Source organism: Cricetulus griseus, chromosome 6 (assembly GCF_003668045.3).
Source record: "Cricetulus griseus strain 17A/GY chromosome 6, alternate assembly CriGri-PICRH-1.0, whole genome shotgun sequence".
In the NCBI taxonomy this organism is placed as follows: domain Eukaryota; kingdom Metazoa; phylum Chordata; class Mammalia; order Rodentia; family Cricetidae; genus Cricetulus; species Cricetulus griseus.
In genome coordinates, this window is record NC_048599.1 from 50,497,076 (window position 1) to 50,523,429 (window position 26,354).

Genomic DNA, 26,354 nt, shown 5'->3' on the forward strand with positions numbered 1-26,354 from the left:
AGGAAGAACAGTGTGAGCGTAGAACAGCTTCCCCCAGCAGCAACCCAATTCTCTCACCGTGATGAAGTGGTCTGCCTCTGGCCTCAGCCTTTAGCCGCTTGGGATCCCTGGCACTGCCTTGTAAAATTGATGGGCCATGGTGCGCTCTCCTGGTTTAAGGAATTTCTGTCAGCATTAGCAAGAAAGTACCAGCTTTGAGATTTCTCAGAGCATTCCTTACAACAGGAAAGTGGCTTAAATTGGACCAGACTGGAGCAATGCCTACCTCTGAGCCACCTAGTTCCCATTCAGTCCCCTCCTGGTCCCAGCTGTGAGCTCAGATCAGGCAGTCTTAATCACATTTAACCCAAACGGGAAGGCACTGTTGTGTCAACTTTAGTGTCATTTTATTTGACCATCTGAGGCAGTTTCTCATAATTAAAGTTTATTTTCCAAAATATCTGGAGATGTGTCTCTACTTAAAAAAAAAAAAAAAAACTAAGCCTATTTATTCTAGGAATGGAAGGTGGGGAAGGAGTTTCATGTGTCTCTTTGGATGGTTCTCTCTTTAGCACCATGTTCTGAGGTAGAGATGACTTCTCCTAGGGATGAACCACATGCTGGTGTCATGGTTGATCAAAAACACAGGAGTTGACAAAAGGCAGGGACAGCCCCAGAGCTCTCTGCTGTCTGCCTGGACACAGATGCATGCTGCTCTCCAGACGACAGAAAATCAAAAGCACAGAAAGTGAAATCAGCAAACGCAAAGGGAGGTGAGAGAAAGCTTTGGAGGAGACAGAGACTATGTTTTTATGATGGACTGAATGGTCTGGACAGCAGGAGACCTGGGCCCTGCTGGGTCTGTGCACCAAGTAGGGATGGATGGCAGGGAAAGAGTTCTCCTGTAACCTGGTGTCATATGCTGGCTTGGGGTTGCCGTACTCTGACAAACCCATTCTCTGCCTTGTAGAGTTGTTTACACACTCTACAGGAGTGAGCAGGTTCAGCAAGCTAGCCATGCAGGCTAGGCTACACCTCCAGGGTGTAGCAGGATGGCTGGATCTTAAATATCCCTCAAAGGCCTGCATCTTAGAGGTTTCATTTCCAACTTGAAACCTTTAGGAGGCAGGGCATGGGGGCACATCTTCTAATCATTGGCATGCACCCTTGAAGGTATACTAGGGAGTAAAAATAAACCTTTAGTCCCAGCAGCCACACTAGCTAGCCATAGAGGCCAGACAGCAGTGGCACAGACCTTTAATCCCAGCACTCAGGAGACAAGGGCAGATGGATCTCTGTGAGTTCAAGGCCACCCTGGGCTACATGAGAGTGAATCAGTCTAAAAGAGAAACAGAGTTCACACCTTTGATAACACTAGGAAGGCAGAGACAGGAGTGATTGGCGGGGCGGGGGGGGGAGGAGATAGGAATGCATGGCAGTCTGAGGCAGTCTTGGGTAGTCTGAGGAGCAGTGGAGTCTGGAGATGCCATCTGAGGACAGCATCACCCCTTTGGTCTGAGGTAGAGGTAAGGGCTACTAGCTGGCTGTTTTGCTTCTCTGAGTTTAACACCAATATCTGTCTCTGAGTTTTTATTATTCGTGCTACAGGGGAGCAGGGCTCTTCTGTCCATCCTAGCATCTTGGCACACAGATGAATGACTTTGCTCTAATACACAGCTTCCCAAATCGGGCACTCCAAATCAGGGCATCCACCCAATCCTGAACCAAAATCTTTGGAACCATAAGCCAAAAATAGAGATTTTGCCTCTCCACCCCTGCCCCAGTTGAGGCCTCATGCATTATAGGCAAGTATCCTACCACTAAGCTACATCCCCAGCTCTCAGGATGACAGGCCTGCACCTCTATAGCCACTAACCTTCTCTCTATATAAGTTGCTTAGTTGGGTACTTGTTATAGTCACAGAAAGCTGACTCACACTGGCTGAGAAGCACACATCGAAGCTGGAGACTTACGGGTAAGTGCTCAGCTCTGTCAGGCTCTTCTCCAGGAAGTGTTTTAATCCAGAATCAGACTGGTCCTGATTTAACTTACTGCCATCCCTGATTCTTCACCATCTTTGGCTTCCTCCTTATCTTATTTTGTCTATGCGTGCCCAATTACCGCAGCACCATTTGTTGAAGAAGCTGTCTTTCTTCTGTTGTGTTTGCTGTTGCCATTTCAACAAGCCAGGTGGCCCTATTCGTGTATGTGTTTCGTGTGTCTGTATTCCTCGGGCATGATCCATGCATCTCCCAACAATGTAGTCTTGATTACTCTAATAACAATAGTTGAAACTGTCTTGACTGATGCCTCTCACTTCATATTCTTTTCGAGATCTGTTGGGCTCTTCTGGGTATTTGACATTACTTAAAATTTCAGGATGATTTTGTTCCCTTGCAATAAGAGATAGTTCTTAATAGAAACTATGCCCATATATCAAAAGAACTTATATATTTACTGTGTAGAAACTTCTAGCTGATCAATCTCTCCATTTATATAGATCTAATCTGGCTTGATTCATCAGCATTTCAAATCAGTCCCACACTTTCAAGCCCCACACATGTTTTGGCAGATTTATCACTAGGTTTGTGTGTGTGTGTGTGTGTGTGTGTGTGTGTGTGTGTGTGTGTGTGTGTGTTAATATACTGTACATTTAAAATGTATTTAAAAACTTCAGTGCCCAGGTGCTCATTACTAGTATTCAAAAATATCAATATTTTCATGTTGACCTTGTATCTGTAACGTTGGTGGACTTAGTTTTCAGTTCCAGGAATTTCTTTCTCCCCCCCCACCCCCGCCTTGTTTCTTGTTTTGAAACACCTTACAGGTGTGTCTAACCGTTTGACATTATGACACAACACTGTCATCTACAAAGCTTATACTTGACAAGAGTGCAATTAATTTATAAAAACCAAAAGTCAAAAAACAAATCAAACAAAAAACATGAACTTGTAAGTAAGTTTAGTGTTCTGTGTTGGGTATACTCATGGCTGTCCCAGGCATGTGTAGTATGTGACTGCTGGTTGGACACATCTGCTAGTATTTTTTAAACAGATAAGCAAGCATGTCACATGTAAGTCAACATCTGTTTTCTTCTTTCTTGTCTAAAAGGATACAGTTTATATTTTTCTGTTTCTTACCTTATTGCACTGGTTCCCAGAACCAAAGTAAAAGTCACTGTCTTTATAGGCTGCCTCCTCCTTGGACCTTTCAGTAAGCAGTGTCTCTTTCTCCTCTTCCTCTTTCTTCTCCCCTCTTCCTCTTCCTCTTCCTCAGGCTGCTGTTGCAGTGTATAGCAGCCTTTTCCAGACTTCGAGCTCTTTCTCTTTCTATTCTGTTTCCAGCAACTCTGGGATATGAAGCTTCATGAGAACCCAGAGGACTCTATGCATGCCAGCTCTCCCAGCTTGTCTGTCTTTTAATGTCTATTTTAAGTGACATAGAACAGTAATAATGGGTGTGAGGAAGTCTGACTTTTCATACAATACTTTGAAAGGTAGGCTAGTCTCGTTCCTATAATTGCTCCTAATCTTGGCACTTAGTGTTTTCTGCTCTGTGAAAGCCTGTTCAGGATGTAATCTATTAATCAGACAGCTGTGGGTGGGCTGTGCCTAGCTGTCCTTCCCATCTGGCTTAGGCTTTTGAATACATGTTACCTTGTCTCCAGCTAATCCTTGACAGTCCAGAAGGGACAAAAAAAAAATTGCAAGACTTCCTCAAAGTTGGAAAGATTGCACCAGGATACTGAGAGGGACAGCAATTGCTTAGCTGGTGCCTTCATGTGGACCACTTTTTTCCTTGATATTTGAGCCTGAAAACAATCCACTTTCTTTCCTTCCTCTGTCCCTCCCTTCTTCCCTCTTCTTTCTTCTCCTCACCTGCCTAGATTCTGGCAGAAGGAAGGATAAGACCTAACTATTCCTTTGTCCTTCCCACCACATAGTATAATTGATATCCTGGTGGGTGTTTTTTTTTTTTTTTTCTTCAAAGGACATTTACCCAAAAGTAAGCCACTAAAATTTAGTAAGGACAAAAGGAAGAGTTCATCGGGCGTAGAGAGCAGAAGTCACGAACTCTCAAGCAATTCCCGTTATTACTCAGGGTGCCGATGTGACAGGTGGCAAGCTGCCTTCTGCAGGTGCTGGGGTTTGCCGCCTCGTCAGCCACACAGTGTGACTTTTCCCATAACGGTAGCACTGATGTCCCCTTAGCTGTCTTCTGGGAAATGTGTGTTCTTCTAGACACAGGGCAACTGTGCGATTGCTAGGCTGCATCCGCAGTGCAGAAACCGGCTGATGAATTTCTCCACTCGGAGCGGGTGCAGAAGGGAGCTCCCTGTGCACTTCAGATCTTGTTCCCCATTTTACTGGTTCAATGGCGAATGTCAGCCAGGCTCTCTGCCCTGATTACACTGACCTGTCTCTTAGCGCCAAATGCTTCTCTCAGCTTCCTGTACGTGATTCCCACCAAATACTTCTCATTTTTGTCCCAAGTGATCACCCCCCCCCATCTTGCCCTTGCTTGAAATGAAATCTGCTCTGTACAGCTGTGCACAGAGGAAATGGGGGACAGAGTATGCCAGGAGGCCTACCTCATCACAGACCCTGTGTCTGACATGCATGGGCAGGTCCCCAGAGAGCTGGGCCTGCCATGCTTGATGGGGCAGATCGATGAATTTCCAAACATGAGGATTTCTGCCATCTAGCTGCTTTTCCCCTTAGCTATTGATTTAGATGTTTGACAACAAAGTGCCAAGGGAAAGAACGGGTGAGATGTCGCCACAACTGCTGTCATCTGCATGCGTGTGTTCCTCTGGGTGATGAAGCACACAGACAGCCTGATCCCCATGCCATTCATACCACAATGACTTTGGCCCCTTACTCCTAAGCAGGGAGCTTTGAGAGGAGTTAGTGGGAGTGCAGAATCCCACAGCAGAGCATACCCCTTATAAGAGACACCCTCCTTCCCCCCCCCCTGGCTTCGGGCTTAGAGACTACATTCTCAGAACAGTTCTAGGGTGACCATTCATGGCAGCTCCCATTAGATTCTCTCCTTGAACACCTGTCTTGATATCCACTTGAGAAAAGGCACCTCTAGGTGGGTTAGGGAAATGTGCACTTCGGGATGGTATACGGGCCACCCTCCTCTGGCAAGGCAGCTGTCAGGGATCTGGATCTGGCATCAGCTCTCAGGGCACACACTTCAGTGCACTTAATGCACTCTGTAGATGGAAAACTCAGAACACGTCAACAACGCTGGTAAGTGCTGTGGAACCCACACAGTCAGCTAAATTTAATTTCCTGCAGAGATGCAGAGACTTAACTCCAATGTCACCTCCTCTGAGGAGTCCTCCCTAAATCTACGCTGATTTGGGGAACAGCTGAGTGCTCTCCTATGATCAAATATCCTTCTCATGGATTAGTTTACTCCAGGGTTTTTGCGTATTTGGGGTGCAGTGATGTTTCTAACTATTTACCTAGGGCTATATAAAAGTAGCTGATGTCTTAGGTGACAGAGCCTGATACATAACAGGTACTCACAAATGCTTTAAAAGTGGGATTGTGGCGGGGCAGTGGTGGCACACACCTTTAATACCAGCACTCAGGAGGCAGAGGCAGGTGGAGCTCTATGAGTTTGAGGACAGCCTGATCTACAGGGCAAGTTTCATGACAGCCAGGACTGTTATATGGAGAACCCCTGTCTTGGAAAAGCAAACAAAAAGTGGATTGTAGCAACTATGTGCAACAGTCAGGAAAATAAACCTTCTGTCTTCTCATCATGGAGCCCAGTATTCCACCATTATCCCTTGAATTGAAATGTCCTGTGGGGTGAAAGTTTAATTCTCTGTACCAGAGATCACTTCCAAAATTAATGAATAACTGCCACTGAGATTTGCAGATGTGATTTAAGCAGAGCCTTGAAGAGCTTTGTCACAACCACTTGTGAGATGAGCAGGGACCGTCCAGTGGCGTAGAGATACAGGAAGGAGTGAAAACCATTTGTTTCTGGGAGCCAAGGTCTGACACTGATTTCTGTAGCACTGGTATCTGTTTCCCTTCTGAAATGCATAAGCCTACACACAAAATTGTGCAAAGGAGTTAGACACTAAACCCTACCAACCCCATAATAGGAACTCAGGCAGCTTTTGTTGGATAACCTTTCTTTGAATCACTGCAATCACTCATGCCCCTCCTATCTACCTGGCCTTTGATTGCAAAGAGTAGAGAAGATCATGGGCACAGAACAGTGGCTGAAGGCTGGGTTCCACCATCATAGTCCCTGACACTAGTCATTGGCACTGATGAGATTCAGAATATGGACTGGTACTATGCATCCTGGACTGAATTTGGAAACGCAATCAAGTCCCAGATGAGAACCCTTTCCTTCCTGTGTGGGAGACTCAATCCCATGACCAACCCCAGATGACAGACTGCTGCCTTGGGCATATGTGGGGTATGCATCCTGTGTGATAGCTCCTAAAGGGCCCCAGCTTGAGATGTGGAAGGAAACCTTTGCCGACCAGAGACTAGAGACACTCTCAAAGACACAGAGCTGAGATGGGGTCTTGAGGGGCTAAAAGGGGGGCCACCTGCAGAAGAAAGAACATGTGCCCAAGAAGAGGTGTTTGCAATGAACCATCAGTTGCTAGGTTTGGTGCTTAAACTGGCTACCTCCTACACACATTGAGAAAAGGAAGAAAGAGCAGTTAGAGTGCAGGAAAGAGGGAAAAACCCACCTCGCCCACTTGACAGGCGCAAATTGCTGCTTGCCAGAAGCCTGCAAGGGTGGGACAGTCCCCTCCGAATGCTCTGCTCAGAGGTTTGGTTGCCGTGGTGAGTACCCTTTGGGAACCAAAGGTCTCCTCTGAGCACAAAGGGACACAAAGGGCACCTGTGTGGAGGTCCAGCACCAAGCCCCACACTGGACGCTGAATGGCTCAGTCACTCCTCTTTGGCCAGGCGGTGTGGGGGATGGGCAACTTGGAAAGAAGTGAAGCGGAAAGAATCTTTGTGACAATGACAATTTAAGAAACACTAGACAACCCCCTTGTTGGGTGCATCTGAACTTTCTGGACGGGGGAAGAGCAGTGAAGCCGTCATGTGGAAAATGTCCTTTCTCTTCAGCACAGCCCTTTCCAAGCAAAGGCACTGGCATTGTGTTCCTGGTGAAAGCCCTCATTCCTGAAAGGGGTCCATTGGGCGAGAAGAAAATGCCTGCTTCTGGAAGAGGTTGACTTGGCAAATGTGGCAGGCTGAAGAGCCAGGTGGTGTCTGCTGCTGGGAGATTTCTAGCTTGAAGAAAGGCTTCGGTGTCTCTGGTTTCTTAGACCATTGGTAGATGGAAAAAACAGTTGCATCTGGCCAGACTTAGTGGCAAGAGAATGTGTGAGAGGGAGGCGTTCTGCCACAGGCTCCTCTGCACCTGGGGCAGCACTGATGCTTCCTGGGTATGATGCTAAGGAAGCTTCCAGAAGCATTTGGCCCTGCCAAATCACCATGATCTCTGCATTTGCTCAGCCTAGGTCTTGCACCTGGCCGCTGTGCCCATCATCCTCAGTGGGCCCTGCATATGGTGCTTGGTGGGTGGGAAACAGGAGAGATGTTCATCCTGCCTCCTTAAGGCAAAGGCTCACCATCCCACTAGGAGACAGCTCCCCTTCCAGCCAGCACGCTGTGCTTGCTAGTCCATGGGCAGTTCTCCCAAAGGTCTGCAGTTTGGGAGCAGAAGTGCAAAGCTCTGTGATAAGCAGGCCCAGCTGGCTGCCCGTTGGTTTATTTACTTATTTTCATAGGCAGCTTGGTTCCTGTTATTCTTTTCATCTGTTATGATGTCAGGTTCTCCTTACATAAAGGTCTGTTGTCACCATTCTAGCCAGGGTCTTAGGCAGGGAAACTAAGCCAGGTCCAAGATGGGAGCTTTAGCATGGGCAACATTCTGGGTCTTCACCCTACCTCCCCAGCTGGGGAAGCTCTACTCTACTGCTTTCCTTCAAGGATCCTATAAGCCAAGTACCCCCTAGCACTAGCTCTTGTCTCCTGAACTGGGGAGCAGTGGCAACTCCTGGAACTGCCACTGTTCCATGAGCATCCTACTTATCCACGGGAGGCCTGGAGGTCTGAAAGGGGGGAGCCTTGAGAGGTCTCAGTCCCAGGGAGGATGGTGACCACCATGACCTGGAAGGACTAATGTAGTCAAGGTCCCAAACTGATGAAGAGACAGGTGAGCAAAGGGGGCAATAAAACAGTGGCTAGGTCAAGTAAGTGATTTATGGAATCTAAGTATTTTCTCCGTTCTGATAATAGTGGGGAAAGGTAACAAGCCCCTCCCCCCACCCTACCCCCCACCTTTGTCTCTCCACTCAGTGCCCCATTCCCAGCCCTTTCAAGGCTGAAGTGGTAGGAGCAGTCCTAAAAAAAATTACTGCTAGCCTTGATCCTGCTTGGCATGTGGGAAAAACTGAGTCACAGAGTCACTCTCCTCTGTCTTATGGCTCCCTCAAGATGGGTAAGAAACTCCACGATGTGCCAGGATAAAATGGTAGAAGCCAGAGCTTGCCCTTGATCAGGAACAGCAGGAGGAAGAGGATGCTGTGACTCACGACTGAGGCACAGCTAGACAGCAGGCAGTAGAACAGATGCCTGATTGATCTCACCGTGACAGTCTGCATTTGGGCCATCGTGTTCTAGTCTGAGCAGCTGCCCCTTCTCCTTGTTGTGCCACATGGCGGAGCTTCTTACACATCTGCTAGGACAGAGGAGGACGTGACTGACAAATCAGGAAGACAGAACTCCAAGCCAGTCATGACTGTGTCTTGTGTCCATCAAAGCCTGGCTTCCTGTATGTGCTCTTAAGGAGCTAGGCGGAGGCAGTGGGAGCAGGCCTTATCTGTAGGTTTCTTACCCTAGTGGCTGCACAGGGAGCAGCTAAAGGATCCAGAAGTCTTGTCTTTTTTCCCCTCTTGCTTATTCTAATCAAGGAAAAAAAAAAAAAAAAAAAAAAAAAAAGCTCTTGCTTTGACCATCTTGAGCCTAATACCTCTGTTTCTTCCAGGGGAATTTGAATTTGGTGTAGCCATATGCTTCTCTGTGCTCATCTCTTATATCTTCTTGGAGGTCTATGTACGGGAACACCTTCACAGCTTAGACCAAAGGCCCTGTCCTCTGGTTACAGTAATGTTGAACAGAATGGAAATCAACAACATGCATGAAAATGTAGTATCATCTTTGGTCCAACCCCCTGTCGTGTGTGTGTGTGTGTGTGTGTGTGTGTGTGTGTGTGTGTGTGTGTGTTGGAAGTACACTCCTCCACTGTCACAAATTATACAGTCAAGTTTCCCATATTTGGAGAAATTAGAAGGAGCAGTAAATCCCAAGTGCAGTAAATGAGTGTTATCCTGGGAATATCACCTTGTTGGCCACAGTCTCCCTGACAAGTAAATATTTGTGGTTTTGTTGTTGTTGCCTTTGGCCTCCAACAAATTTTTGTGAGGTGAAATTGAATTTTGAAATTTATATAATGAATAGAAAGTGTTAAATTGGGGTGGGAGAAGAAAGGGCAGGGTAGAGGAGGGATTATGGGGAAGGATAAATAACACTAGGGACCTTCCAAATAACTCATATAGAAACCTACTATTCTAGAGGCTTCAGACACACACACACACACACACACACACACACACACACGTATATACACACAACCACTCATAAAATGAGTTGAAATAGAGCTACTCTAAAACAGAGTGATGATGTCCCTACTAGACACATTGTCTTACAAATAAAAAGCCCAGGACTAGGAATGGGCTACTTATTTTGGAGTTGTTAGCCAGTGAGGTCCCACAGACTTCAAATATTACAGGCTATCTCCAATACTCTTGGTCAAACCCCAGAACTCAACAGGAAAATCCTATTTCTAAAGACACCAACCACATCTATGAATATGGAGGACTCAAGCTGGTACTAACATGGAAGTTTCATTCATACTGGCTAAATTTTATCATTCTCAAAAATTCTATATACACTATTGGAGGAGAAAAGTAATCACTAATGCTATCGAGCTGTGAATCTTTCCAGCTACAGTAATGATTAGCTTGGTAAGACATGCCCAATGGAAGTAACCAGGCCACTTTCTGATTGGATTTAAGACCTAATCCATAAGTTGAAGCCCATACTTGTCCTGATAATGGGACAAGAGCCTATAGCTACACAGGTCACAGGTACTAGGTGAGAATCTACTATTATTCTGCTAAAGGGATATAGTATTAATTTGACATTTAATAACTTATAACATATAGATCAATGCATCCTCAGCCTTCATCAGAGAAGCTTCTACTTCACAATAGATGGTGATTAACACGGAGACCCACAACTAGCCAAGGTACATAGAATTAGAGACTTTGGAATGCTCAGCCCTGAATGGAACATCTATACTACACTTTCTCCTTTCAAGGCTCAGAGGTCATTATAGCAAGAGGCTGCAGAAAGATTGTAAGAACCAGAGAGTGGGTGACTTCAGTAAACAGTGTCTTCTGGACATAGCAGGACAGCTGCACATAGGACTTCACAGTGGTTGTGACAAGTCCTGTGCAAACCCAAACTGAATCCCAACATGGACAGGGGGTCAGGCACAAAGCCCTAACCCCTAGCCAAGGAGCGACTGGCAACTGGTAGCTGCCAGGAGAGGAAAAGTCAGTTGTTTTTCTAAGGGAGTAGCCCCTTGTAAGTGGCCTACCTTTCAGTGTAAGGCCATACTTGCAGGAATATTTGGGCAGCACAAATTGGACTTCAGTGGGGAGCACAAAGTAGGGTGGGTAAAGGAGGGGGATAGACTTGGAAGGAGTTGAGGGAGGGAGATGAATATAGTCAAAATACATTATTGAAATTCTCAGACATACACACACACACACACACACACACACACACACACACACACACACCTTACTACAGATAAACTTCAAAGAAAACTAATACGAACGTGTGAACATACAATGGACAGCTGATCAAGTATGTTCAAAACGACCTACTGCTTTCTTACACATATCCACAAAGAATCCTACACATTCCTGTTACACCCACATGGTGGCCTCTCATAGGTGACATGAAAGAAACCTCAATTTCTTGAAAAAAATCACAAAGTAGTTTTGGTAGATATGAGCTGAGCACACAGTTTTGTTCAGTAAACCTCCTTTGATGAGGCCTGCTCAATTATCTCGAAGATACTGTAAAAACACCACAGACATCTCTCTCTGTTACTGTGGTCATACAGGCTGAAGAAACACCAGGGAAAACACAAAATGCACAGAGGTACACACATTCCCGAGCATCTAGGGAAAGCTTGATTTTTCTCCCATATCCAAATGATTGTCTCTAAGTGAACTAGAGAAGCCAGGTCAGCACGAGAGGCAACGGGTGGCAGTTTGGGAGGAGGGGCCTTCAGCTTGCTTGTTTTTACCTACTTGTCTTAGAACAGAAGAAATCTAGAAAGGGACATGGACGTTGTAACCACAAGGGCAATTAGAAGTCGGCCTGGTGATATGGGCTCCTGAGCTAAGTGGCTCTGTTCTCTAAACCAAACCGCCTCTGAGATGTCCACACAAGCTTCAAGGGAGGCTCACTAGCAGGATGGAGTGGGGCCCAAGAGTTTCTCCCTCTGAAGAAGGGCCAGGGCGATCAAGCATGGAGAAGAGAGGGGTAGGAAAGAATAGACTGGAGAAGATGCTAGACAGAATGCAAAGGAAGAGGGCAAAGCCTCGGGGGTCTTGAACAGTGAATGAGTGCCGGTTAAAAGGTGAGTATCTGTGACCCAAGGCTGCTTGCTTCAAGGTCACAGGAAGCCAACCTGTACTTGAACGGATGGGCTGAGGACTGGAGCTCAGAGCGGGGAATGAAACCAGTGTGGGAGACCTCAGACTAGCAAGCCAGCAAGCTCCTATGCTTGGATCTATCATGCCAAGTCAGTGCTTTACACAGCCTGGTCTCAGATGAACCAGGTCTCCCAAACCAACCCAACACTTGGAATCAGCAGCCCTTCCTTATTATAAAATAAACATCACTGAAAGTTTTTTTTTCACTGAAAGTTTAAAACAAAAACAAAAACAAAAAATAGACAGACCAAAAATATCACACCTTAGGCAAATGAGTTGAAAATCCCTTAGAGTGTCTTCCTATTTTTTTTCCCACCCATTTCTCAAGTCCAAAGACACCTGGTAAAGAGACTGTATTTAGGTAAAGAAATGCAACTCCTGGTACATACGGTTTCCTGATGGCACAGAATGGAAATGACATCATGGAAACACTGGTGTTCAAGGTCAGTCTGTACATTGCTAAGTGACAACAGGAGGCTTAGTCATCAGTGGAAATGTGTGTGTGTGTCTCTACCCTAGTGAGGCGTTTTCTGCCTCCAGACAGTTTTTATTAAAATCTGGAAATCTGCTTGCCTGGCTTCTTCGGGCTCTCCTAGATGCACAATCTTAATATAGGTTATAGCACACCTCTGTCCATGCTATCTGGGAAGAAATAAAATGATTGTTCCTGAGAAGGAACGGAGTTTCTTTTCAATTCAAGGACAAAGAACCTATGACATGAGTTGATTATCTCAGTGGTTGACACAAGTGGTCTAATTTGTATGGCATTCCCTCTGGTGGCAAAAGGGAAGATAGGGCCAACTGGGAAAGTGTGGGATCTTTTGTCTTAATTAAAAAATATAGTTGAAGACGTGGAATTTGACCAAGTCTCATAAATCTGCTAAAAGAATCGAGACTGTCAGATAAGTTTAAATAAAACCAACCAAATCCACTGAGATTCACGTAGGCTCCCTGCTAGTCATCGACACCCACTTTCCTGTCACTTCTGTGTTTCACAGACAGTGGTTGTGCTCATTAACCAGCCACCCTCCCGCCAGCCACTGACAAGTGTATCCCCATGGAACAAAAAATTCAGAGATGATAAATTCACTCCCGCTTGGAAAAAAAAAACAAAACCAAAACAGCACTCTCCTCTGGGCAATCAGAATGCTAGGGGGCTTTAAGGAAATAAAGAGTTATCTGATAAACCTACCTTCATTAGCAAAGCCTGGTCCTCCCTGTCAGGGCAGCGCCTCACTGCCAGCGAGAACTGCTCTAGTGCAACTGGAAGGGAAGAGAGAGAAAGGTGAGTGGCTTCCCTGGTGACTGCCAGCACATCCATGTGGAACCTTGTGGTTATAGCCGAAGCAAAGGGCATGCTAGCCATGCTTGCTTGGGGACATGCAGCTTTCCTTGCCTGTCCACTGCATGGGCTGGGATCTGTGTGCAGCGACTTCCCCACAGTCAGCTGGGGAGATTACAGGACCACTAGAGTCAGCCAACCTCCATGGGGACCACCAGAGAGTCCTGGGTTCAGCCACTGTGTGAGCCACCCTGAGAGACTACACCCTGTCCCCATTCCAGGGACTCCATGAAAAGAATCCTAACTGCTGTCGTACCTTTGGTGTCAACTTTCAACCACCCTCTTCCACAGTGATCTGCATGCATTATTAGTTCACCGTGGGGTGGACACATGATATGACCCCAATGATGACCCAAGCAAGCGCCAGACTCTCCAAATTCAGTTAGTCATCTTTCCTCAACCAACCTTCTCTGACGGAATGGTTAAGGGAAGCACAAGATGGTTTACAAAACATGCTTTAACTGGTATTAATGTTTCTGGGCATGTTACAGTTTCTGTAAAGTACCCCCTCTTCTCTGTACCCACGGTCAGTCAGTCATCAAAGGTGTGCTGTGTGAGCGCCATTTTTAATCTAAATAAGCACTGGAACACAGACTTTCTTACTTGCATGTGGTTTTGACTGTATTGTTTCACTTTTAAAGATGGATGCATAATCCCCCAGCATCCCTGGACTTCAGTCCTCTTCTTGTGACAGGGACTAAGACTTTTCTGTCTAACCTGTCTAGATCGTCCTCTTACTGCGGGACTGAGGGCTGGCTTCACACTGCCTGCCCTGCACTGCTGCTCTGCCATCCCAGCTGAGCCTTGCAGGCTGGCCCATCTAACTGGGGAAAGCAATAGACTACCCCAGATTCTATCATGACCTGCACAGACCCTGTGTGTGCAGCCAGAGGTTTATGATTTAAATCTGAAATGTTGCCTCAAGACCTCTGTATAAATACTTGGTCCCCAGGTGCTATTTTGGAAGATTCTAGAAATGTTTGGAGTTGGGTCTAGCTGGAGGAATCAGACCACTAGGGGTGATTCTTGGCCCCGCCTCCCCACCCTACTCTGATTTTTGGTCTGTTGCGAGAACAGCTTCTGCCACATACTTCTACCCCTGTGGAAAGACCTGCCTACCATCCCTTCCCTGCCATGATGGACTGCAACCCTTTGATACAGTAAGCAGATTCTTCATTCAGGTGGAATAACTTCCCGGTCTAAAGGCTAGTTCTTTGTGTGACTGTTGCAGTGAGAAAATAGGAGGCTTGAAACTCTAGAACACTGGCCATCTTAATTCCATGGTAGGAGGTAATGCCTCGATCCAGCTCCTTATCACAACTTTAATGCCTCTCTCCAGAGGAGAGAGGTCACCGGCTCACAGATGCCTAAGACAGAAGCTGTCTCCTGAAACAGCTCTTTATGGCAGTTATCAGGAAAGCTCATTGTGTGCCTGAGGCCTAGAATGGGCTAGCATGCAAAGAAATATGTCTTGACCTGCTCAGGATGAAGAACAATAAACTAAGGGCAAAGTAAGATATTGGGGGTATTCACTGCAGCAGGGACTTCTCTACACATGGAGCTTCGGTCAGTTTGAACATTCATGTCATGCCATTTTGATTGACTCATTTATGAGTCATGCCCTTTGACCCTCACATTCACAGTAAAAGTTGCTGAGAAGCCATCTGTATTTCTGTGTGGTCCTCTTGGATACAGACGAATATTCACAAATGCATATGAAGTCTGTGGGAATTTATTGATTAGCCAGATTGCCAATTAAGAGAGAATTTTGGAGTGATTTTGAGATACAAAACTCTCTCTCCTCTCTCTCTCTCTCTCTGTGCGTGTGATATATATATATATATACATATATATATATATATATATGTATATATATGTTATCTATATATTTCCAAAGATACCTCCTTCATCAGTTATTTAGATTAATCTAAAAGTCATATCCCCATCAAGTATCTAAAATCCATTCTGCTACATCTGTTCAAAGGTTTTAATGGTCAACAGATGAAGATAAAATCCTGGTAAAAACCTCACTTTACATTATACAGAGAGATCATTAGTTAAAAGCCCTTGTTACTGTAGATGACCCAAGTTCAGTTCCTAGCATTTCATGTCTGGTGATTCACAAAAACCCGTAGCTCCAGCTCCAGGGATCTGACACCTCTGGACTCCTCTGATGCCTGCCCACATGTGGTACACACTCACACAGAACTCACAAAAATGCACAGATTGAAAAATAAACCAAAAAAATTTAAAACTTTGCTTTAAATTATCTTGTGGTCTTTCCCTATTTAACACTCTATGACACATTAGGCAGATATTAAAACATGTTAAATTATCATATCTGTCAATTTATGTTTCTCTTTTTTTCCCTTTGGTTCTCAGGTTTCTGTGTAAAAGCCACCATTTTCCAGTCAACAGAGCATTATGTTTTCTCTGCAAATAAAAGGCATCAGCAGGGAGAGAGGTAAATTCATGGAGAGAAGACACAGCACTATTTTTCCTCTTGGCATTTGGGATCTACAATAAGTTAAAATGAAGTTTTTATCTCTGGTGATTTATCAAGCTCAAGATCTCACAAAAGATAAGCAGATGCTCCAAAGAAAGAATACATCATCTTAATGTTTCATTTTGACACTCTGGGTATCTAAAAGCCCCTATCTCCAACAGCTCCCCTTTAAAAACATAATAGTTTCCACGATTTATACATTTAATATTTGTTTTAAGACACACTGAACTGAGAACATGTCAGGAGGGGCCACCGAGGAGAATGGTCAGACTCGAAACACACAGATTATTTATAGACAAAAACTCAAGGGCTGAAAGAAAATCTGGTTGTCAACAGACAGTTGCTTTTGCAATTTTTTTTCTGTCTAGTTCATTTTGGTTTTTGTGTGGGTGGCTCATGTGAACTCAAAGGTTATTTGCTAAGTGTTTTGGAGACTAGAATATGCTGCCCTTTAAAACTCGTGTTTAAGTGTGTGTTCCTTGCAAATATGTCTAACATTACAGTGCACTATAGGGTAATGTTTTTTTAATATACCATTGGATCCAGAATTGCCATGGCAAGACAAGTTTCTGCACATCTATTTTTATTGCTAGTATAGAAGTCTTAATCTTTTTTTTTTAAAGATTTTGAATGTTTTGTATATGTATTTGTATATACATGCAGGTGTGCATGCATGTTGCAGCCAGAAGTTGATGTCAGGTTTCTTCTTCTACTGCTTGTCACCCTATTTTTTGTCCTTAAACTTGGAGCTCACTGACTGGGCTAGACTGGTTGGCCAAAGGACTTCAGGAATTCTGCCTGTCCCCTGAAGGTCTTCTTCTTAAACCTGATGCTAATGGAAACAAAGCCATCTATTTTGTTTTACTCTTTTACATTTCCCTCCATCAACATGGATACTAATGGATACTAATTATTTTGAGATGACTGGTGCTCCCTCCCTTCCCTCTCCCCCTGCCCCGCCCCATATATTTACTTATATTCAGCCCAGAATGCTGACACAGATCTTTGCAGTTTGCTGTACAAGGTATAATTTTTAAATCACAGGGTGGGAAACAAATGGGCAGGAGCATATTTCAAAACCAGGGAGGGAAGATTTGAGCATCCAGACACCACGTGACCCAGATGTGCCACCCTTCAGCAAGTGCACAGAGGACTCCTTAGACACCTGCTCAGCCTTTGAGCTACATTGCAGCTCTTTTCTCAGTAGCTAGGAAATGGAAGCAACTTAAATGGCCTTCAACAGATAAACGGATAATGAAAACTCCATATACACTATGGAATACTATTCAGCAGTAAAGAAAGATGAAATCACGAGCTTTGCAGCTACATGGATGGAACTAAGAAAGAACACACTGAGTGAGGTAACCCAGACCCAGAAAGACAAATGTCACATGTTCTCTCTCATCTAGAGCTCCTAGTTCCAAATCTTCAGATGGGCATGCATAGCCTGGAGTAACTGCAAGAAAAAAAACCACAAAAAAATAATAGGGGACCATTGTCATGGAGGGGTTTGGGGGAGCAACAGAGAAGAGAATAGCAGAGTACAAGTGATTTGAACATGAAAATGGGAAAAGGGAGGTTTCCAGTTGGGGAGGGATAAGAGGTAAAATAGCAGTAAAGATGTCTGGAAAAAAATTTAAAAGGAATCACAATATTAACTATCTTCCTAAAATGAGAGTCATTTTATAAATAAACATATGTAGTTCAAATGAAAACTTCTCGTCTAGGCTGGCAATGCTCCTTCCAAGAATCAAGACCAACTAACAGAACCCTGAACGTCAGGCATGAAAAGCCCTTTTGTGAGCTGTTGGTCAGTGTTGTCCAAGAGATCCCCCAAATTACAAACTATTGCTATTGCCCTTGGTTGCTCCCCAGAGGTGGAAGGTTAATAATACCTATTGCTATGGGCACCATGTACTTGAGACACAGGGCCAGGTGTCCCTGAGCTGGAGCCAACCTGAAATCCTCTTCCTTCAGGACCAGCTTTCATGGTACCAGAAGGCACCACAAAAACTTCCAAAGGAAGGCAGCTGCCAACGACCCTATGCAGCTTTAACACCTATGAGCCATAACAACAATCATACCTTGGCGTTTACTAACAGCTCCCTGAATGGACTTAAGATCCACTCAATGGAAGGGAAATCAAGTCTGGCACTGGAAACCAGGTAACTCCCCAGGGCTAGTGACATCATGAATCTTGAAGGAGAACCCACAGCCACCATTTTCTTAAACCAGCAAATCTTTAACTTCATTGTAAATATCCGTCCTTATTCATACAGATAACTGTAGTCTTCACCCTCATAAAGGAAACTTCTATTGGCAGCAGGGACCATTGCAGAAAACCATAGCCAATCAAAATGTGAGTTCCTTTTAAAAGATGTGTGTGTGTGTGTGTGTGTGTGTGTGTGTGTGTGTGTGTGTGTGTGTGTGTGTGTGTGTGTGTGTGTGATGTGTCTGGAAGAGCTTTAGGAGGCTCAAAGAGGGCATTGGATGGAACTGGAAGTATAGGTGGTTGTGAGCTGCCACGTGGGTGCTGGGGGCTGAATTCGGGCCCTCTGGGAGAGCAGCAAGTGCCTTTAACCACTGAGCCATCTCTCCAGTCTTTTATCATGTTCTCTTTGAAGAGCACAAAGTACCTCATGCTTCCATTTAGGATGGATTCTGTGAAAGGGGGTTGCCCTGGCTCTTCCTGTTGAATGTGTGTAGTGAGACAGTGGGCTCTTGCTCTTTTCTACCACATTGTCACCTTCTGGGTTTTTCTGATTTTGAGTGGGAGAGACCCAGGGGTCCAGGACTTCCTGGGCTTTTTAGAGTATGTAACCATTCCTCCAGCCAGGCATTGTAGGCTCTGTAACATGTGGACCCTCCATCCTCAGAAGCACCTTTTGCTCACAGAACACATTCATGGGTCGGAGTTGAATGTCTGACTGGGAGAGGGAGACAAAGCTGGTGCATTCCTTCCCTTCCTGAGGCCTCCAAGAGACTGTATCTGCAGAGACCCATCAGCCAATTACACCTTCCCTTTCCCAGAAGCCTAGAGCCTTGGCCAGCCTCGCCATCTGTGTATTTGATGGGCATAGACACACAGAGAAGCAATGATCAGGTACAGTCATACTGAGGACTCCCTCCCCGGAGCCACTTGAATCTCACTGGTGTGATGGTTAGTCTAATTGTCAACTAGACAAAATCTGGTATCCTCTGGGATGGGCCTTGGGGAGTCCCTCTGCAGGATTATCTTTGTGACATTTGAGGTGAGGAAAGCTCTCACTTCCTGGACCACAGAGACAAAGAAAGATAAGTAGCAGCTTGTGTTCATTCCCTCTGCTTCTCGACTGTGAATGCGATGCAGGCAGCTGCTTCCAGCTCCTGCTATCCTGACTTGACACCATGATGGACTGCTGGACTGTGCTCTTGAACTTCCAGCCAGAATAAAACTTTTTCCCTTGAGCTGTTTTTGTCAGGGTATTTTATCAACAGTAACATGTAAAGAAACCAAGACACATAGAATCTACATAGGCCACTGTGGTAAAGTTTGTGCTACCACATTGATAGGACCAGTGGCAAGAGAAGGGATTCACTGTCCCAGCTGGCACAGGGCCTTGGGTTCTCCCCCGCTGACACACTCCTCCATCCTTCAAACTCCAGCAGGAACAACAAAACATTGCACAAATCCTGTTATTCAAACAGTAAGATGAAACCTCTGGTTCTAACAAAGGACAATCTTTCACTTGAAAGGGCTGACAGTGGCATGGGGTGACACTTTGGTAGTTGTAAAGGGTGATAAGTTCCTAGACCCACATAGGATTTCCAGGTGAGGAGGCAGCATCCAGTGCTTCCATAATGTTAAAAGGCATTCAAGGTGGTAGAAATTTTATTTTCGTAATTTCATAGAAGTGGATGCAAACTTAAGCTAAACAAGGCAAATGCAATTTGTCCAAAGACTAACCCCATTCCCAAATGGGAGGAAAGTGCTAACACCATGAAGAATATTGGAATCAGCACTAATAGGCAAAACACAACACACTGTTTTAAATAATGCATGCAATCATGTTTTTATTAACAAAGAAAGCCTCGTTTCAAAACACACACGTCCTTGAAAGGAATCTGAAATTAATTCTCAGTAGGCAGAACCCCACGGCATTCTGTGTTCTAATTATAATTACAACCTGCCCTTAACACGGACATTCAAAATTATCAGGCGCTTTATTAAGAAGTAGAAAGGGGCTTCCTGCTTCACGAAGCTCACCAGCTTTGAGAGACGTCACAGACAGCTCTGCACAGAGCCGGGAAGCGTGGATGATGCCATTTCTTTAATGAATGCTTGCTTTCTTTTTTTGCCTGGAATGGGTACACCCTTAGGGGCTTAGATACCATGAGGTTTCAGAGCTGCTCTTTCTGGGGCAAGATAAATATGTGCATCACCGAAAAATGCCAATTTATCACTGTAATGGTTACATCCTACTCCAGAAGCCACTGGAGACTGCTTAACATTTTTATCTCAAGCCTAGTTTTCCCCAGTCTTCAGGTGACAAACTGATACTGATGCCAGAAGGCTTTTTCTCCCCCATTTGTTCCTAATAAACCTGGCTCGATTCTGAGTTCATTTCTGCCTGGGGAGATGTTAAGGTTTGAGCTTTAACAGACTGATTTCCCCTCTCCCCTTCTGTGGGCTCTTCCTTCAAAAGTATTGCTCTTCCTGAAACATCGGTGCAGGTGTGAGCAAAGACCTGGGCTCTTTGAGCTCTTGTCCCTTCCCCTGGAGACCTCTGCTAGAGAGCAACAGGATGTGAATGTGGCAATGTTTGGGCTAGATCCTCCTGGCTGCCACAGGCTCAGGGCTCTCCTATCTTTAGGACCTGCTGCATGTCTATCTGTTCAAACCTCTGCATTGCACCCACTGTTTTGGTTTTGTGGGTGGTGTAGGCACAGGAGTGTGTGCACATGGGCACACCTGTACAAGCAGGGGCCAGACAAGGATGTTGGTGCCCTGCTTCATCCCCCACCCCCCAACACACACCTTATTCCCTTAAGACGGCCTCTCAAAGGAAATAGGCAAGCATCCCGCAAGCCCCAGGGTTCCTCCTGTCACTGTCCACCAAGGCACTGGGAGTCAGGGACATGCAGCCACACCCAGCTACATAGATCCTCATGTGTGCACAATAAGCATTCTTAACCATGAAGCCATCTCTCCAGCTCCTAGACTTTTACCCTACAGATAAGAGTTTTCTATTTCAAATTACTCCTGAGCCCCCCAAACACTGTCATCAAATTAATTTTCTTTTATAGACGCCTATCTGGTCTTTAAACCTAAGGGGTAATTTGCTGAGAATCACTTTTGTTGTTACTGTTGTTGTTATTTGCCCATTGACAGTTCAAAATGGATTGGATTTCTTTAGTGCTGAGGTGACAGCAAAGCTTCAAAGCTTCTTCCTGGCATTCAGACCTCAAACATTACCACTCAACTTGTTTAACTTCCTCTTGAGGGACAAGATCTACTTCACTTACAGAGAAGCTGAGCTTTCTTATAGGATAGTGATTAACGACATTTTTCATTTCATTATGTAGAATGAGTCAGACATGAGGACAAGGACTTCAGGGGTTCATCTGGATTAATATTGGCCATAGTCTCACGGTCTCTGTAAATGAGGGGTTGGGTGACTCCATTGTAGCCTTAGAGCTGGTGGAAGGACAGCCAGGACATGAACTCAGATAGCCAGCTCCCAGAGCCCATGTTCTCAGTCCTCACACAAAGCTCAGCCACACTTGCAGTGTGCAGAGTCCCTGGAAGACTCACAGTCCTGCATCTCCTGTGAACCATCCGGCTCCAGATGAAAAGTTGGTGGATGGCTATTCAGAGATGTGACTATGTTGGGGAAATGGGTCAAAGGCTCTCCACGCCTTCGCCTTAGACCCCGGTTTGGGGATGGACAGTATCTGTGGTCAGTATACAGGGGCTCAGAGGGAAGATCCCTAGCACCTGGGCCTTCGTACTTCCAAGAATGAGTCCAATGCAAGTTGCATGCTGTGGATGAAGAGGTCTGAGATATACCTGCCTTCAACTAGGGTGTGTGTGTGTGTGTGTGTGTGTGTGTGTGTATGTATGTATGTATGTATGTGTGTGTCGGGGGGGGGTTGTGTTCCAGTGAGTTTCAGCCAAATCAACAAATATGGGGAAAAAAACAAACCTCCAATAGGAGAATCTGGTTTACCCAAATTTCTTAAGAAATGAGCCTGGAGCCGAGGGTACCAAGACTGTGCAGGGACATCAACAGCTTGTGACCTACAGGATCCCTGGCAGCTGACCCTGGATTCTCAGATTGGCAGCCACGAAGGCATGAGCCATGCAGATGGCATGACCTCCTACACCCTCAGTTACTATGTAATTCCACATGGATGACTTGCAGATGAACCCAGCATTTGGGTTTTAACTTGATGAATACACAGGCATTCTGGGGTTTATACCAATCATTTCCTTTTTTTTTTTTTTTTTTTTGGTTTTTGGTTTTTTTGAGATAGCGTTTCTCTTGTTTCTCTGTGTAACTTTGGAGCCTATTCTGGAACTTGTTCTGTAGACCAGGCTGGCCTTGAACTCACAGGGATCTGACTGCCTCAGCCTCCCAAGTGCTGGGAAAGACATGCTTCACCACCACCCAGCTTACTATGAATCAGTTTCCCCACAGCCAACACACTTTAGGATGAACAGACAAAATTTCTGGATCTCCAAATGAGGGAACCCAATCCTGTCTCTTAGTAACTCATAGAGATGGGACTGTTTCTCCCGTTCCCCCTCCTCACTGTTCCTTCCTTGCTCCTCCTCCTTCTCCCAGGGGGCAGAAGGTGTAGAATTCAATCAGAAATGCTGATGTGGCACTGGCTATTTCAGGGTTGAGTGGCTGTGTGCCAAGCCACCCTGGGGTGGCCCTCCTGTGGACCACCTGTTTCCTTTCTCTGTGAAGAACCTATGTTTCTGTCACAGCCTCATTCCAGCCTGTTCTGGCTAGGCCTGAATTATGATACTCTAACACACAAGGTTCCCAGAGCTGGACTCTGGAGGAGGGAAGAAGTCAGGCTTCATTTGAGCTGAAGGCATTCCCCCTAGTTCAGCTCTGAGTGAGATGCTGGGTATCCCTGAAGCTACTGGAACACAGCACAGAATCCCACAGCACACTCTGTTCTTTTTGGAGCATGCTGGTTGGAGAGAGAGAGAGTGGTGAGCAGGCTGGGAAGTTTGATCAAACATATTCATTCCTGGGTTGATGGCCACAATACCTGCCCTGACTCTTAACAGATCCACTGAGGAACTCCCTCCTATGAGATGAGAAGCACCAGGAGTGAGGACCCCGCAGTTGTGTAGGGGACCAACCAGGCTGATCCTGTTCTACATGACCATCAGTGGTCCCATGTGATGGAAGCCCCATGTAGCCAGCATGCTTGGTGAGAGCCTGGCCTTTCTCTTTTTATACCTTTCCCTCACACAGTGACATGTTATGTTATGAACGGAATGATTCTAGATATTAAATAATTCCAGTGATAGGAAATCGTGGATCCAGATGCTTAATGTTTCATTTCCTTGTGTTGTTTTAGTGTTGGTAGACCAAAATGAATATTCTTAGGCTCAGTGTTATTTACATACTGGACTACTGGGGACTGGTGTGTGAGGTAGAGGACATTTAATGATATTTTAGCTTCTACCTAACACCTGCCAATAACAGTGTCCGCATCAAACAATCCAAACATCTTCAAATATGGCCAAACACTCCCTTGAGGCTAAAACTGTCGTTGGTTGAGAATCAGGGACTGTGGATTCACACTGCTGCTAAATTTGGGGATATGGTCTAAGCAGCCGGAATGGGGCCCGGACCTCTTCAGATGGCGGCCATTTATCAGGCTTGCTTTTATTTAGTGTATGTAGCTCCCCCTGTTTATTTATTCAGGAATTCCAGATGTTGTTGGACAAGGGCCTGGGAGGACTGATGTATACAAATCAGCTCCTGTCTGGTAAGTGGGTCCTGCGGGTCCTGCGGGCTGTCTGTGGCCCTCCTGTGGACCACCTGTTTCCAGACAGAATCATGTCTGTCTGGTTAGTTTTCTTAACAAACCAGGAGTTGAGTCTCTTGAAGGGACTTGGGGTCCTACAACTAGCAGGAGGCTCAGACTGGTGGCAAAACTTCCCTTCTACAGAGTGTGTTCCCCTGTGGCCTTCAGGGCCCTGAGCCGCCCAACCATGAACATTCAGCAAGAGTCAACTCACCTCTGTGAATGTGTGCCAGAGACAGTGAGGTGACATGGTGCATACAGGAGTTCCAGGCACTGAAGAAATCCCCCTTCTTGGTTACCACCTGTCAAATGATGGGAGAAAACATCCATGAATACTATTCAGAGAAAAGTGAACGTGAAAATTTCCTTTTTCTTTTGTTTTCTTGCTTTTTGGGTCTGTGTGTGTTTGATGGGGGGAGGGGTGCTGGGGATTGAAACCAGGGCCTCTTTTGTACTAGCCAAGCACTCTACCATGCGCTGAGTGATGCCACCCAGCAGTGCCCTCTGCTTACTTTATATCCTGAGACAGAACCTCACTGAGTCTATGGTGGGCTGAAACTGTTGGTCTTCGTGACCCAGCCTCCCAACTACCTAGGCTTATAGGCCTTTACCAACCAGCCCAGCAAATATCCAAACTGTCAGTACAACATAAGCATGGGCACTGTGGAGTCACTGAGAGGCTCACTGCATGACCTGTGACAGAAACTTGTGAGCAGAATGAATTTCCTGAAGGTGTCCAGTGTGTGTGTATGTGTGTGAGTGTGTGTGTGTGTGTGTGTGTGTGTGTGTGTGTGTGTGTGTGTATGTGTGTGTGTGTGTTGGTCAACTCTCAGTACCACAAAACAAAAAAAGAGAACAATGCGAGAGACCTAGGCCCATACCCAAACACAGTAAGACTGTTTGCATGGGATAATTCACTTCTTGAAGAAATTTTAAAAATAATACTTTAATCAATTCTTTGAGAATTTTATACAGTATATTTGGTTCATACTTGATCCCAATCTCCCCAGCTCCTCCCCAGTTCACCCCCACTTTCCTAACTACCCAACTTTATGTCTTTTTAAAAAAAACCCATCCAGTCAAATTTGTGTTTCTCAAATTCTCTTGGGTGTGGGGTCACCCCCTTAAAGAAAATGCCCCCTCTTCCAGCTGCTAACAATTGCCAGTAGCCCTTCTGCTAGGGATGGGGCTTCATGCCCAGTTCCCCTCTCCACGGTGGGTCTTGTCTGGCCTTGTGCATGCTGTCACAACCACCTCAAATTCCTATTTGTATATAGAAAATACTGTTTCCTTGTAGTCACCCACCACCTCTGTCTTTTACAATCTTTTGTCCCCTTTCCTGAAACGACCCCAGAGATTTGGGAGGGGGTGTAATACAGATGTCCCACTTGAAACTGACAATTCTTTTTACATTTAATATTTTTATTAAATCTTTGAGAATTTTCATACATATTTTGAGCCTCTAGTCCTACCCTAGCCCTCCCAGATTGACTGACACCTCCCCACCCCAACTTGATGCCCTCTTTTTTTTTTTTTAAATAACCACCAAGTACAATTTGTGCTGTCCATATACTCATGGGTGTGGGGCCCTCACCATGGTGTGGTCAACCTACCTAGAGCCATCACCCTTAAAGGAAATTGACTCCTCCTCCCGAAGAAGCCATTAGCTGTCTATAGCTCCCTGGTCAGGTGTGTGGCTCCTGAGCCCCTCTCCCCTCCAGGCTGGAATACCTAGTAGCGTGATCAGTGATCACGAGAAGGTCTGGTGCAGGCAACCACAGCTGCTGGGGGTTCATGTGGTGGTTCTGCCATGTCACTTTGCTCCTCCCTACCTCTCCCCCTCTTCAACCACCCGAAACTTTGCGGGGATGGGGGCAGTGATACAGTTGTTCCATTTGTGGCTGAGAACTCCACAGACATTTATCCTCTGCACCCTGGCCAGTTGTGAGTTTCCGTCTGAAACTGTAGGTGCCCTAGTCTACAGGTACAGATAGGAACTTAGGGGACAGTTTAATACTCTGTCCATTTAGCAAAGTCATAGCATATGTTCAGCCATGGGTGACAAACTATTTAGATGTAATTCTCAGGGTGAGCTGCCCCCTCCCTCCTTGCTTCCACTGTCACTGGGTGCTTCCTTTTGTTTTCAGTCAGTGGCTTCCTGCAGACCTGTAATGTCTCACAAATCGGTATCTAGTGGTCTCCACGTCTGATCCATGTGAGGAATGAACAGAATCATGGAAACAGGAGCCACAGCCTGTCTGTGTGCACTATTACTTCACTGGTACCCACCAAGTAACATCACTCAAATGAGCCACCTTGTGTGTGGGTCTCCTGTGCATGGCGAGTGAGCATGAAGCACGTCTTATCTCGCCAGAGAGGAGAGTTAAATTTGGCACTGCTGACTGTTTCTTTGTTCCTCCTTCTCTTTCTTCATTTCAAAACCTGAATGATTTGATATTAAACTTTTAGTGATTTTGTGTGTGTTCTCAAGGAACTAAGACTCAAATAGAAAGTCACACTTGATGTATCGACTTCCCATTTGTGTCACCCCAAGCTGACAGGCCTCTTAGTTGGAAAGTAACCAGCTTTGTGGTGGCTTCGCTTCTGTGGAGCCTGGCTCTCTCACTGTC

The 26,354-nt window shown here is 45.5% G+C and overlaps 1 protein-coding gene and 1 pseudogene across 1 annotated transcript in view; both read right to left on the reverse strand.

Annotated features, from left to right (window-relative positions):
* Acoxl (acyl-CoA oxidase like) overlaps positions 1-26,354 on the reverse strand; it is a 268,047-nt gene that overhangs the window by 32,709 nt on the left and 208,984 nt on the right. Inside the window, 2 exon segments of the mRNA XM_035446222.1 lie at positions 13,032-13,102; positions 23,939-24,026. Of these exon segments, the coding sequence (XP_035302113.1) occupies positions 13,032-13,102; positions 23,939-24,026 (159 nt within the window).
* On the reverse strand, positions 9,270-9,420 carry LOC113834095 (annotated as a pseudogene).